This window comes from Hordeum vulgare, chromosome 2H, assembly GCF_904849725.1.
Source record: "Hordeum vulgare subsp. vulgare chromosome 2H, MorexV3_pseudomolecules_assembly, whole genome shotgun sequence".
Lineage (NCBI taxonomy): Eukaryota > Viridiplantae > Streptophyta > Magnoliopsida > Poales > Poaceae > Hordeum > Hordeum vulgare.
This window is the reverse complement of record NC_058519.1, coordinates 183,191,385-183,206,891: the sequence shown is the minus strand read 5'-3', so window position 1 is coordinate 183,206,891 and position 15,507 is coordinate 183,191,385. Positions and strand designations below refer to the sequence as shown.

At 44.9% G+C, this 15,507-nt stretch overlaps 1 protein-coding gene across 1 annotated transcript; it reads right to left on the bottom strand.

The window, feature by feature from the left end:
- Positions 1-3,194: 3,194 nt before the first annotated feature.
- LOC123429889 (protein THYLAKOID ASSEMBLY 8-like, chloroplastic) lies at positions 3,195-6,527 on the bottom strand. Its single transcript, XM_045113864.1, has 2 exons — positions 6,100-6,527; positions 3,195-4,011 (listed from the first exon to the last, which is right to left on the bottom strand). Exons 1-2 carry the CDS (start codon positions 6,463-6,465, stop codon positions 3,622-3,624), a joined length of 756 nt encoding a protein of 251 aa, XP_044969799.1. The 5' UTR covers positions 6,466-6,527; the 3' UTR covers positions 3,195-3,621.
- Positions 6,528-15,507: the final 8,980 nt, after the last annotated feature.

The following is a 15,507-nucleotide window of genomic DNA, read 5'->3' as shown; positions in this document are numbered from 1 at the left end:
GAGCTATCGGAAACACCAAACCGAGGGGTTACCGACTAATTCATGATCATATGCATCGGAGTAAAGTAATCAACATGTCATTCATAAAACATTTTCTTAGGCATGGTCAAAGGGTTGCTTGCCTTTGCTCACATAAGTCCTCGGGGTCTTCGAGGTCTTCTGGTCCAACTCCGAGTACTCCGTCTATCCCGTCAACTATCATTGGAAACAATCACAGTAAGCCACACAACAAGCAGAAACAAAAGTGATATATAAATAAGAGTTTTATGGTCATAAGAAAAATACGTGAAGCTTGCTCTAGGAGATTTGGACCATCAGGGATTTTTGAATGGACGAAAGGAGGAATAGGTGATCCTTTAAGAAGCCTACTCTACTTCACGGGCGACCACAATAACACTCCAAGGAGCGCAGTTAAGAGCATCTCTAGCAGACCATGTATTATGCCCCGACCCGCAAAAATAACCACCAAAATACGGGTCGGCGCGGAAAATGTTGCCCGACCAGAACCCGCAAACGCGTCCGACCCATAAAAGTTTTTGCGGGGCGCAGCAAAATGCCCACCCCAACCCGCGAAAACGCAGGTTCTCCCCTCGCCCCGTAGGTACCCTGTATATATCGTGAGCGGTTTGCGGGTGGGACATTTCAACCCGTGCTTTCCCCCACCCACCGATGTAGGGTTGCCGCCTACGTTTCCGGCCATACCAGCCGCCGGGATCACGCCGGCGGGCCACCACACGCCCGAGATTAACCTCCATCACTCCCTTGTGCTTCGGCTGGCCGGAAAGTTGCAGATTGGTGGTTGTTTGTTGCGGTCACCGGATTTGGCATTTCCGGTCACTGGTGGCTGCGTCAAGCCATGGATTTGTTGGGGAGCACCCCACACAACCCCGGCAAAGCGTCAGCGCCGCATACATGTACTGGTTCGTCCTCTAGTCGCTGTCGTTGGTTTGCCGACAAGGACTCGACCGACCGTCCTCCGGGCTCGGTGCTCGCGCAGCGGCTCGCCGGCTTGCCGATGCCGCTCATACAATGCGAGGACTGCACAAAAACAGTGCTACGGTTCACATCTAGCACGCGACAACACCGCGGATGGGTATTCTTCAAATGCAATAACGACGGGGTATGTTCTTCTTTTCGTTCGGCTTTGTCAACTTATTTGGTTAAATTTTGGTAGCTTATTGAGATGTTCATGTGTGTAGGAAGGTGGATGCTCATTTTGGTATTGGAAGAAGAATACATCGATTTATTGATAGAAAGAAACTTCATAGATTTCCGTGCATGAGAACGGACGTTTGGCTCCCGGAAACCATGGAGGCTCAAAAAATTAAAAAAAATTAAGGTCGAAAAGATTTAGTTCCAAAAAATCTAAAAAATATATACAACTAAACAAGGATGTCATCTATGTGTATGTAAAATTTAAGGTCGAAATACTTTGAAACGCGGCCTATACAAAAAAGACAAATTCATGGTCTGAAATGATGAATAGTAACCTGTGTTAAAAAGTTCTAAATTTGTCTTTTTTGCACAGCCCTCATTTCAATATATTTTGTTCTGAAAATTTACACACGTGTGTATTATACCTTCGTCTATCTACGTATTTTTTTCAGAATTTTGAAATATTAAAATACGAATTTTCATGAAATTTGAAGTTTGAATTTAAAGGCCTCCATGGAGCTCGGGAGCTAAAAGCAATTTCCGTTCGTGTACTCTTTAGTATAATTGAGGTTAATGATGTGGCTGCATGTGCAATTAGAAAAGAAATTAAAGGAAAAACAACATCTAATTTTTTAAAATCAAAGCTGAAGAATGAAGAATGTAAGATAAAAAATATGTAGATCAACAATGAATACATGAAGAAAATATTGATCCAACTAATGAAAACAGTTATGGAAGTTGGATATCCTCTAAAATGCATTCTATTTTCTTTGGTCTTGCTATTTTAGCAAAGATTTAGTGAATTATTATATATTCAATGTCTTTGAAGAAAATAAAAGAGCAAAAGAAATGCATTTTCATGCTCGAAATTGAAATGCAAATAACTGATCTAGGGGTCGTCGACGAACGACAGCCGAACAGACCCGGATCGATGATATACAGGGTCTGCTAGAGACGCTGTTAGCTGCCAGACACTCCGAGCATTCGTAATTAACGTGTATCTGTGGGATGCTGCTCCTGTGAATCAGGTGATCAACTTGACAACTTGGCTTGTCAATTGCCGCCTTGAAGGCCGATGTCAACGGTAGGGAACTCGACGTATCTCGAGACGACAGGTTCAGTAGTATCAGATGAAAACATGTCGCCGCAACGTTCAGTACTGTCTGCAGACCGGTAAGAACCTTCCTTGCAGTGGACGTTGGATTTTACAACGGCAATGTTACTGCCGATGATCACAGAAAATACGCAGAGGAAGAGGAAAATATCGAGCATCAAATGTTATTAAGAGGCATAATATAATATATGCTCACTAGTAGAGCTCTCTTGCTTTATTACCAGCTTTTCATTCCTTTCTCTTAACAATTACTCTCTACGTCCCAAAATGTAAGACCATTGTTACGTAAGACCATCTGTGTCAAAAATGGTCTTACATTTTGGGATAGAGGGAGTACTATTGTACCAAGTATAATTTGTCAGAAAGTGTGGGGTTTTCATTAATGGGAGAACAGTGATTCTGCCACCATTGATCTAGGGTTCTAGTGTAAGCACTACAGAGTTCAGGTTCCCAGGTTCTCACAACCAAACTCTACGCAGTTAAGCAGCTTAACCCGAACCAAATGAGGAAGAGATTCTCAAATGATAATAAATCATTGCTGGGTAGGCAATAATAGTATGGTTGGGAATGCTCGTTTGGGTTCTGCAGCATAATTAGCACATCAGTCAGACGGTACAACCGCACAAAACTTAGCCACAAAACTATATTTGTTTGATACAGTGCTTCATAGAGGAACATCTATGCTGCAAAATAAACCAAACACCCAATGCGAAAAGGTACAAATCTTTTTAGTTCTGAAGAACTAAGCAAAGTAGACGTGCCAATGGTCAGTTCAGTTAGTTTGCACATAAATACTCCATGTGCTTCATCATTTCAGTATGAGCACTTGCTTAGGCCAGTGTGGTGCTGGCCATTTTAATATGTGCGCTGTTAGCCAGTTAGCTTCTAGTCATTCAGAGCTCACCTGACCATAATCAGAAGCTCATAACCAGGAAAAAGATGCATTCATGTTCATCAAAAGTTGGTTTCTAAAGCAGTTAGGGAAGGAACAGCATGAAAAGTGAGCAGTGTACTATTTCTAACAACCTAATCACACAAGTGGACCCAACAACTGAATGTTACTACCCGCTGCCTCACAAGATCCTGGATTACGGAACAAGCGGTGGCAGTTGTTGAAGTGAATAAATTGCTTCATATATTAAGAGATTGCCCGAACAATGTACTTTGTGTAACCATAGAGATAGTAAGAATCTTTTTGTTTCTCCATAAAGCATTACCATCCATAACTTCTCTGCATATCCTCTGACAAATTCTGAATTCTTGTGATGCAGGTAATCAAATAACCCAAGCAATTGGCTGATCTGATTAAATCGTAAGCTCAGCAGGCTCATGTGGACATAAACACTTCAACCTTAGTGCATTCCAAATATATCATCTGGAGGGTCATAAATATGCCTCTCTGGGAATAGCTCTTCAAAATCTTGCTTCACTCTGTTCCTTAATAGTGGATGAGGTAAAAGACCCTTCAATAATACCCTGAAAGGCAACTCCTCTGGTGGATCAGGTGATCTTTTCATGTCCTCGTAAATGTTCATTGCATCTGATGGGGAACCATATCTCAAGAACCCTCTTATGACTTCAGCATAAGTCTGTGAGTCGGGAAACAGGTTCTCCTCTTTCATGTTTCCCCAGATATCCATTGCCTCATCCATCTTCTTACACTTGGCTAGAGAAATTATCAAGTCCTTGTACATGTAAACATCTGGCTTATACCAGTCCTCCTTTTGTATGATCCTGAACATCTGCAAGACCAATGTTTGGCAAGCATCAGAAAACATCATCTTCAAATTGGACATGAAGGAATGAGGCTTAGTGTACATTGGCTATATTTGGTATTGCAGTTATCCATCCGTTTCCAGTGTTGTGACAATCATTTTCTGTTTAGTTAGAATATGTTAAGTACCACAATCAATAATATTCAATCAAGGACAATAATCAAACATTTCCCTGGAGTTAGCAAACTTAATTGACTACCCAAATATTAGTGCATGGTTTTCTTAAGAGTGCGCCCTACCTCTCAGGTAGTGCAAATAGCAATAAGATCTGTACTACTTACTTGAGGCTTACCGGCCTCTACTCCAAATTTGGATCCACCTTACATAATCAACCAGACCCATATGTTCGCACAACCAAACAGGCACAAACATAAGAAAAGAAAAAGATCACAGACTAAGTGGTACCAGGTTTTACAAAAATATCTAGCGCCATGAAATTAAATAAAACAAAAACTAAAGCAAATTGTGATTGATAGGGAAGAAACGAAAAAAAAATATCACGGACAACGGGGAAGTTCTGGGAGGACCGCTGGATCAATGGACACCATGTCCGCGAGCTCGTGCCCCAGCTATACGCCTGCATCCCCAAGCGCAGGCTTAAGCTGCGCACCATGGCTGGAGGCTTCCTGAACCACAATTGGACGCGGGACATCACCGGAATTCTTGGCATCCACGAGATTGGTCAGTACCTACTGCTTTGGAGAGCTACTGAGCACGTCATCCTTCATGACCGCCCCGACCAATTAATCTGGAAGTGGTGCCGGGACGGCGCCTACTTAGCCAATCAGGACAGAAGCTGGACTGCGGATAGATTGCAACAGCGTGGCCTCCAGTACCACCCGTGCTGCGTCCTGTGCAACCAGGTGCTGAAAACGATGAACCACCTGATTATCAACTGCCCTTATCGCGGCAAGTTCCCGGCTCCGCCTGACCTGCCAGACGCCGGACCAGGACGCCACTCTAAACAATTGGTGGATGCAAGCCAAGCAAGCGACGCCGTGGACGATGCGAAAAGGACTGGCCTCGGCGACTCACCTCACGGCCTGGATGATCTGGAAACAGAGGAACACCTATGTGTTCGACGGCGCGCGGCCCTCCATCATTCAGCTTATGGCTAGAATTAGAGAAGAGGCAACCCTTTGGGTCAGGGATGGCGCCACAGGTCTATGCCTAGTTCTACCGACGACTTGGGAGTTGGTACGTCCACTAGTCCCTTTCATTAGGACTCTGTAACCCTCCCTCGTCGGAGGCATGTACTGTTGACCCCCTCTAGTCCCAATGAAAGGGAGGATTAGAGAGTACATGAGGATTACAGTTGAACCCCCCCCCCCCCCTCCCCCCCTCTCTTTCTTTTCAATGAAATGAGACGGAGAGTCTTTGCGTTTTCTCAAAAAAAAACAGGGAGTTTATATATAGCAATTGCCTCGTAATGGACCAAAAACAGTCTCTTTCTCTTGAACCGTAAGACGGATAATATTTAATTTATTCCGGGTGATCATGAAAATTGTACACCCAATATGCTAATTTCCCCCCTTTTGGAGCACAACTAATTCCACCTGGGCCTAGGCAAGGAAATTTAGAGCGTGTTTGGAGACTCTCCGCTCCATGGCTCCGCGCCGGAGCGGAGCGGCTTTCAGTGCTAATTCGTGGGGCCGTTAACTAGCCGCTCCGAGCGCTCCACGAAGCGGAGGGCTGCCGAACAGGAAATTAATTTAGGGGTACAAACCCATTCCTCAAATCATAAATTCACCCTTATCAAACAATTGCAACCGAGATTTTTGAGAAATTTGCTTAAACACAACCGGTAGCCACACCGACTAAATAAATTTTTCCTTGACATCCTAATACTGAAATTTTCCCCAATCACCACTCGAATTCATTCAACACATCTCACTATATATCCATCCATCAATCTCAAGAAAGTAACAAACATTTCGGTACTTCAACCAAATTATCCATACAGCAACAGCATAGGTCCAATTTAAAGGTACGAAATGTTCATCTGGTTCGCCTACATTAGACAACCACCTCAGGGGAGCAGAAATGCTTCCTTACCTTGACAGAAAGGTCGACCTCCTCCTGGCGCTCCAGCTCGCCGAGCACGGCGAGCTTGTCCGCCTTGAGCAGCCGCGCCACGTGCCTCTTGATGAACTCCCGCAGCTTCTCCTCATCTCCCTTGAACCGCTTCAGCCCCTGGATAGCAAACAGGGCCTCCTTCCCAATCAGCTTTTTGCTCCGCCACAGCGGCCCGCGCGGCCGCCCGTCATGGAACGCGCGCCGCCACTCACCGAAGGGCTGCGGCGGCAGCAGCCGCACGGGGACTTCTCCCCGGAATAGGCCGTGGGGTGGGGAGAGTGTCGGGATCTTGGGGCGGAAGAGGAGGAGAAGGCGGCGGGCGAGGAGACCTCGAGAGGCCGCCATGGTTTGGGGGGACTCCGGAGCAAAACCCTGCCTCGGCTCGGCTTGGCTCGGTTGGGTTTGGGAGGCGGAGGCCGTCCACGTTACCAAAAACACTCTCAAAACATGTTTTTTACGGGCTCTTTCAAAACACGTTAGCTTTTTTTTAGATACTAGCAAAATGGCCCGTGTGGAAGAAAAAAAACATAATCTTTAATGATAATGATCACATTATGTTCACACATCATCGCTTCACAAGTTGAAGCAATCTAAGACAATTTATTTCCTTCCTTTTTATAATTCCTCAAACTGCTCCTTAATACCCAGGAAACTCGAAGATCTTATTAAATTACGAAGTTTGGTTTAAACGTAGCAATGTGGGACTATTTGATTTTGTACGTATATTATTTAAATCAGCCTGATAGAAGAGAAAGTAAATAAAAAAGAAAAAAAGCCACAAATATGCAACCACGGATTTGAACTCGGGTCTGCAAGTTAGAAAGGCAGGATTCGAGCCAACAGGATACAACAGTCTTGTTGACCAAATTCGGTTCGGCCCTCTTTAAACAAACAAAATGACGCAACGACTTGTGATGGAAAAACCGAATCGTTTTTCCTAGCTTATAAGTGGCATGGTGGGTAATTTATGCCAACTTTAGGGGCATTTATAATGACGTATCACAGAAGCAATAGATGCTTTATTAATAGGTAAAGAAAAGCCCAAATAACCTAATCAATACAAAATTATCTAAAAAAGACCCAATCAATACAAGATGGTATAAAAAGACAGAATGAAAAAAATGATGAAAAAAAAACATTTTACAAAGCAAGTTGAAAAAATGAGCCTCGTCTAATAGTCATTGTGTCATGCTATGTGAGACCTTCATCAACATTCGACTCTACTTCAATCCGTGACGAACGTTATTCTAGATAATCTGAACGTTTGAAAAGACAAAATGGACGTATGTGGCGATGGCATCTTGTGGGTCCATTGAGATCAAGTGAATGAGAAGGATGGCGTCCAAATGGATTATCCGATTATGAGGTTGTTTGGTTCGGAGTCCTCGGCTGCCCGACCAAAAATTTGGTCGGTGAAAAGGCTTAGGGTGGCATTTGGATGGACACCAATAAATTGGTGCGCCCAGCCCACACCAGCCATACCAGTTCACATGCACGCCAGTTCGCTGGCGAAACTGGGGCGGCCAAATCGATCGCCAAATATTTGGCCTGCCCTCCGTTGGCAGGGTTGCCTTAGCACAAACCAAACAGCCCCTATACCCTTCACAAACCTGTGAAGGACTTGAAGGCACCTTGGCTCTATATCATCAACGTGTCACGAGGTCTCCCAAAGTTTACCATGGCATCTCTGAAGTCAATACATTGATAAAGAGACATGGCAGACATGAAGACTTTCATGAATGTCTCCACCTCTCCAATAAAATTATTCTAGTGAAGAAGGAAGAGGGGTTGACAATATATGAGGGCCTGGACTGCCTACATGCCATAATACATTTGTGAGAAAAACCACAATCGGCAGGTTAGAGCTCATATGAGAGATGGTGACGTCGTCTCGAGGATCAAAGACTTCTTGGACATCCCAAAGGAAGATCATGGTTGCTTCTACAGTTGCAGAAGGCTTTTTATGTTTGACGCAACTGACCAACCCCTACGGGTAAGACGCTGACTAAGTAAGTTTACTTTGGTATTTGTTTGTCAGAACTCCTTTCTAACTCTCGATCCTACCTTTCTTATCAGATCTTTGAAGGATATGCCTTTGATACCTCTCTCTCGGAGTATCAGCCGGAGAACGATCCGCTCTACGTCGAGCCGAGTTATGTTGTGGTTTGGAAGAAGTCTTCGAAGAAGGTTGCTCCCAACAACGTGGTTTTGAATGTGACAATGGAATAATAACTCCAGCGCTAACCCAAGGAAGTTGAAGGCAAAGAATGGGATCAACATTGAGTATCCCATCAAGGCCCACCTATGCATCAAGCACCCCCGTAGAGCTAGTCTACGACGGCGAGCGGCGGTTCTGCTACATCTTTTAAGGCAGCATGGTCCCCTACCAAGGCGGCAAAGACATCCTCTTCTACTCCGAAGAGGAGGAACAAAAGCATCAACCCAGCAAAGGCGTCAACATAAGTGCCTTATCTATTTCCATGATCGTCATAGTGCTTAGTCTTTTTCTTATCTTAACACTTTTGGTTTTTGTTCTGATAGGCGAGAGGGTGTCACGGACCGGATATCACTTTATGAAATTTGGTATATGAATCTACCTGCATACCGTTGGATAAGGGCTACTTGGTAAGTCATTCCTCCTTGGGGAGAAGATGACATTTAGGTTGTTGATGAGTCCAAATTATGTGATATTTGTTTAAGTATTTGTTCATGCGTGTTAGGCTTTATGACGTTTTATCGCGTTCGTGCACCTCCTTTTGTTGATTTTCCTCACTTAATGCTTTTTCGACCATCTACTATAATATCGATAATATCCCCGGGAAAGGTAGTGAAATCACTTATTTAAAGTGAAAATCACCTACCATAAAGAATCAAGCAAGGAGGCCAAAGCAGAAAACATTGCGACGGATCCAGAGAAAAAGATGATGTTACGTACGATCTTGCCCGCTCGTATGGGCGTTCGTATGGCATGCCCCCGCCACCGCCTGATCGACTATTTCCACCCCCGTGAAATCGTATCGGGGATAAGACGCACAAAACCACCAGAAACTCCCCCAGAAGGAGGAACCCTAACCTCCAAAGCAACTGGGAGGAAGGAATCGACGGGAAGGAGGCCGCCTGCTCCACCACCATCATCGGGAGAACTTCAACATTATCACCACTTTCATCATAATCATCATCATCCACATCCAACTCGTTGTAATATAGAGAATCATATTTGGGACAACTCTTGTGATTCATGTGTGATCCATTCATGATTTCTTCTACGATTTTATGATGTTTGTTTCCTCCATGCATGAGTAGTTCCCCTATTTCTCGGGGATATGGATGAATCCTAGTGTGTAATAGATCATTTGGTATTAGGATTTAATATCCTCTTTGCATGTTTATGTTAATGAACTTCTTGATGTTGGGAGAAGTCGACCATCCAATGTATGCCAATTTTGGATGGAAGGTTATTGTTGTTGGCGAACTGTTTGGTTGCAACGATGGCTCGCATGACATGCCCCATCTCTCTCCGTAGCTGATCATTGCAGTTAGGGTAAAATAGAGACCACTTAGGTTGCGTCCGTGGGTACCTCTTTCCCCTTAATCACCGTTTGGTAACCGGAGTGAGGAATAATGGTGGTCCCGTATGTGACACGGGGCTACCTAGTGTATGCACATATCTATACTGACTCTACCCATAAAGAGAAATATGCAAAGTGGTTTAGGAATCCCACTACCTGTCACAACGTCGGCTGCATCGGGTTGCCGGAGGACATCGACCTATGGGCTATAGAGAAGGAGGTGGGCCATTGCCCAGCGCTGCCCTCACTCGTCGCTCGGGGAAGGGGTGTGCCGCGCCAAGCGGGCTGAATAGGGGGAGGGTTCTAGTTGCTTTTATTTTTTAATCTAGGGGTATCTGTGTTATTTTTTTCTAAGTCGAACCCTTGTAATATGGCTCCACTTGTTTGAAAGTGATCAAGCAATCCAAATCACCCCATCATTGCTTTCTGCCACAACATTACTGGGAAAGCGGTTATTTTTGCATTGGATTATCGACTTGGTGGTTTTCTGCAAATCTAGCTAAAGATGTGGTAATTTTGTGCAATGAACTCCCTCATTTATCCCGAGGTCGTGCAGTAGGTACATGTTATCGTTCGGTGCTTTGGAGATAACAAATGGTCCTTCCCAAGGTGAGGCTAACTTGTGTCTCTTCTTCTTAGTTCGGCGTAGTTGTAAGCACCAAAAAGTCGACCGTGAATGCTCGTCCACACACTTGTTGACTATGGTATCTTTGCAAGGTTTGGTGGCACACACCAGAGTGAGAAAGTGCAAGTTTGTGAGCTTCTTGAAGGAGGTCGATGTCTACTACACAACTTTATTCTTGTAGATGTTGATGGGCCTCCAAGTGCGGAGTTTTGTAGGACAACATCAAATTCCCCTCAAGTGTATGACCTAAGGTTTATCAATCCATGGGAGGTCTAGGATGAAGATGGTCTCTCTCAAACAACCCTCCAATCAAATACAAGAAACCCCTTGTGTCCCCAACACACCCAATACAATGCTAAATTGTATAGGTGCACTAGTTCGGTGAAGATATGGTGATACAAGTGTAGTATGGATGGTGGAAATAGGTTTTTGTAACCCGAAATATACAAAAAGACAAAGTATCAAGTGGCAAACAAAGAGAAAAATGTTATATCAGTGCTTGGAAACAATGCATAGGGTTCATACTTTCACTAGTGCAATCTATCAACAATGCTAACATAATGAATCATATAACCACCTCCCAACTTGCAACAAAGAATCACTCCAAAGTTCTTATCAATAGCGAAAAACATAAGAAGAAATTGTTGTACATAGTAGAACCACCTCAAAGTTATCCTTTATGATCAATCTATCGATCCATCTCTATAAGTGTCACAAACAACCCTAAAGTTTTTACTATAATAACACCTATGATACACATCAATCAACTCTAATGTCACCTACATACTCAATGCCACAACAAGTATACATGAGCTAATTATTCGACATGCATCAAACAATTTCACATTCATCATTTTCAATCCAACATAGAGAACTTCAAAGAGTAGTCAAAATTTCTATAGGAGAAAGTAGTATGAAAATATGCATCAACCTATGTTCCTTGAATACCCAATGTCACCATGGAATCCGCAAGTTGATGACCAAAACATATATCAATTGACTCAATAGAATACCCCATTGTCACCACGAGTACCCACATGCAAAACATATATAAAGTGTTCTTAAATCCAAAGTATTCAATCCAACATAACGAAACCTCAAAGGGAAAGACTCAGTTCATCACATGACAGAGAGGGAAAAATACCATATGATCCAACTATATTAACAAAGCACGTGGTACATCAAGATAGTGCCACATCAAGAACATGAGAGAGAGGGAGGGAGGGAGGGAGAGGGAGAGGGATGGAGAGAGAGATGGAGGGAGAGGGAGAGGGATATATATATATATATATATATATATATATAGAGAGAGAGAGAGAGAGAGAGGAGAGGGGGGATGGAGAGAGAGAGGGAGAGAGAGAGGGGGAGGGGATAGGGAGAGGGAGAGGGAGGGAGAGATGAAGGGGTAGGGGTAGGGAGGGGGAGGGAGGGATGAAGGGGTAGGGAGGGAGAGAGAGAGAGTGGGGAGAGGGAGAGGGAGAGGGAGAGGGAGAGAGAGAGATAGAGGTGGAGAGAGAGATAGAGAGGGTGGAGAGATGGATGGAGAGAGAGAGAGGTGGAGAGAGAGAGAGAGAGGGTGGAGGGAGGGAGGTGTTGGGGAACGTTGCATGGGAAACAAAAAAATCCTACGCACACGCAAGACCTATCCATGGTGATGATCATCTACGAGAGGGGAGATCGAATTCACATACCCTTGTAGATCGCTAAGCGGGAAGCGTTAATAAACGCGGTTGATGTTGTCGAACGTCTTCGCGACCCAAAGCGCAAGTCGTCCCATGAACTCCGTCCCGATCTAGCGCCGAACGGACGACACCTCCGCGTTCAACACACGTACAACTCGATGACGATCTTCGCCTTCTTGATCCAACAAGAGGGGCGGAGAGGTAGATGAGTCCTCCGACAGCACGACGGCACGGTGGTGGTGGTGAACTAATCCCGCAAGGCCTCGCCAAGCTATACCGGACTAATCTAGACGAGGGGGGCAATCTATGGAGGAGAGGGCAGCACGTGGCTTTTCTGTTGTATTTGGCCCTCAAACCCTCCACTATATATAGGAGGAATATGAGGGAAGGTTGCCTTGCCTCCTACTCCAAGGAGGAGAGCTCGGCCGAGCCAAGGGAGGAGAGTCCTCCTCCAATTCGGTTTGGTGGAGGACTCCCTTCCTACTTGGCCACCTCCTTCCTTTTTTCCTTTTCCTTTTCTTTTTGCACCTTGGCCGAAAATAGGTTTATTGGGCTGGCCGCACCAGCCCACTAGGGGCTGGTGTGCCACCTCTAGGCCTATTAGGTCCTCTCCCGGGTGGGTGGCCCCTCCCGATAAAACCCCGGAACCCATTCGTCACTCCCGGTACTTTATCGGTAATGCCCGAAATTTTTTCGGGAGCCAAATGCAACTTTCCTATATATCAATCTTTAAGTACGGACTATTCCGGAGCTCCTCGTGACGTTCGGGGTCTCATCTCGGACTCCGAACAACTTTCGGTCACCAACATACATGTGACAGCCCGAGACCGATGCTTTAGAAGATTCCCCTTTTATTCCGTTGTCGCCGTGTTATAATGGTATGTCGCATTCATCATCGCATCATCTGCATTGCATCGGCACTCCGTTGCCACTAGTTTCAAAAATTGCATCCGTTATTAGTTGCCGGTTCTCTCCGTGTTCGTCGTTGACCGTATTGAGACCAACCACACACACACGCCACCGCGACATCGTTAAATTATTGTTTTTAAAAGTGTGTATAAAATATTCCCGGATTGGGTTGAAACTTGGCGTGCGGTCTTAATTTAGTGTAGGTGGACAACCTCACAATTTTCGTCGCAATCAGAGCTAGTTTGATACCCGTACCGTTTATCATATAGCGGCACTATAGTCAGTTTAACTGTCGGACGTTCAGTGTTTTAAAAACTCTGTCACGGGCCGCACCATTTCCCTCTCATCCCTACATAGCCCAACTACACAGCCCATTAAACCCACCTAGCCACTTCCTCCATTCGTGGTCGTCGGATCATGATTGGAAGGACGAGGTCCAACCCACCATAGCCCAACCCTATATAATAACACCCCATGGAGAGACCTCTCTCACTCCAATAGAGTTTCCCCTAGACATTTTTGCAGCCACCCCATAGAAAAAAACCCACCTGCTAGCTCTACCTCCTCTCTCCTCGAAATCCAACCTCAAATCAGATCTAGACCATTGGATTTCCATCCAAAGGCTTAGATTCGGCCAGTTTCCCACCTACCGAACATGTCCGCGCCAGCAACCGGACACGTCCGGCGACCACAGAACCAACACATGCCTCGAGCTCCAGCCAGCCGCAACCATGGAGGAGCCTGAGCTCCCCAGGCACCCAACCCTCGCCAGTCCCGCCGCCTGCCGCGTCCCTCGGCCCGATCCGGCAGCGCCGAGGCTGGATCCGTCGCCGGCTGCCTCGGTCTAGCCGGTCCCTCGCTGGAGCGCCGCCTCTTCGAGCCTGCAGCCCCCCATCGCCGGTGCAGCCCTTGTTCTCCCGCTCGAACAGGCTGGGAGACGGCGCCAGCCTCGCCAGCACTCGCTTGCGTTGACCGTCTCACCATGTGTGGCCTCCTGGGCCACCTGCGCCCCGAGCTGGCCCATCTCCTGCGGCCCGACGACCAGACGCCACCACGAGCCAGATTCGGCCCGTTGTGGCCCAAGGTGAGCCACCTTCTAGCCTCCTTTATATCACGCCCGAGCGATGCTTAGTTAGATTGGGCATGCTCATATTCGGCCCGTGGACATGTTTCTATTATCCCGGTGAATTTAATAATTTGAGGAAATAGGGTATTTTTAAAACGGCTGTAACTTTTATTCCCTGCGTAGGATTGCGATGAGTTGTACATGTAACTCGTGTAGTTTTACGCATAGAACAATATTTTGCATCTTGCATGCATGTTTGGAGTGGTTTGATCTGCCGTTTGCCTAGATTTGCGTGCTGTCCCAATAGGTTAATTGTTGCGTAGATATTTTTATGCGCGTCCGATTTGTTCAAATCCCGTAGATAAAATGTTCACGATGTTGGTGACCCTTTGCCATGTATTTTAGAGTAGTTGCTTGCATTTTTGCATGTAGGAGCTGTCAATAGTTTGTTATGTCGTTTTTAGGACATGTTCTCGCATATATGTGTGGTGTTAGTTTTATTTTTCGAACCCCACATATTATATATGTTTTCGGGGTAGAAAAATCCGTAGAATATATTGATGCAATTAGTTTTAGCTTTTGAGCTAGTTAGCGCGCATGATATTTTGCCATGTTGCCCTCTTATTTATTTTGTGGGATTTATTCCGTGCGTGATATGAATTAGTTGTGAACTAGAAATATGCTCTTGGATATGTAGGATAGCCCCTAGTATTTTGGTCGCGATAGAAATCCATGTTTACGTGTTGTTTGCTTGTTGCCAACATGCTAGAAAATAGTGTTGATTTGGAGATGCCGAAATATTTCTAAGTCTGAGATCTGTTATATTTTGTTGTTGTCTTTCCATGAGTTTTGCTAGTGATCTACAACACTTTTGGGGTTGGTCCAATGGGGTTATTTGTAGTCCTTAAGATTCTCTAGCATGCTGAAATTTTCATGTCATTCGGTGCCCCGTAGCATATAGTTTTAGTGTTGTCAATATGCCTTCTCGTTGAAAACTGCACTGTCAAAACTGATATTTTCTCTAAGTCTGAAATTGTGTGCTACTTACCATTTTTTGAGTTCATTTCCTAGTGATCCATGCTTCCATGCTAGTTGTTTTCAGTAGGGGGTTGTTGTGCATCTTGACCACTACTATTTCATGTCATGTTTGAGCATTTTAGATTATGTAGCTCGTTGTTCTAGGGTGTAGAAAATGTCATGTTGCTGTTTTGGACACACTGTAGTCATTTCTTGTTTAGCTTGTATTTGTTGAAGCGTTGCTCCGTTTGGAACGTGTCATATATGAAACTTGCTTGGAATCTCGTGTAGGTTCATATTATGTTCCTGCCTTCTTGTTTGAAATGCTTGTGACTGTCATTTCATACATATTGCATTCATGGCATCATATCTTGCGGTGATCATATCTTTTGAACCGTAGCCCCGTTTGCAATGATCTCTATGTGTAAATTGATTGGAACGACACGTAGAATCACGTGAACCACTTTATTTTTCTTTTTAACAAATACTAAAATGTGTTAGTTCAGGTCTGGACAGAAT

Coding starts and splice junctions, on each gene's coding strand:
- LOC123429889 (XM_045113864.1), bottom strand. CDS start 6,465: ATGGCGGCCTCTCGAGGTCTCCTCGCCCGCCGCCTTCTCCTCCTCTTC. Junction 4,012..6,099: donor AGGTCGACCTTTCTGTCAAG/GTAAGGAAGCAT, acceptor TTGGTCTTGCAG/ATGTTCAGGATCATACAAAA.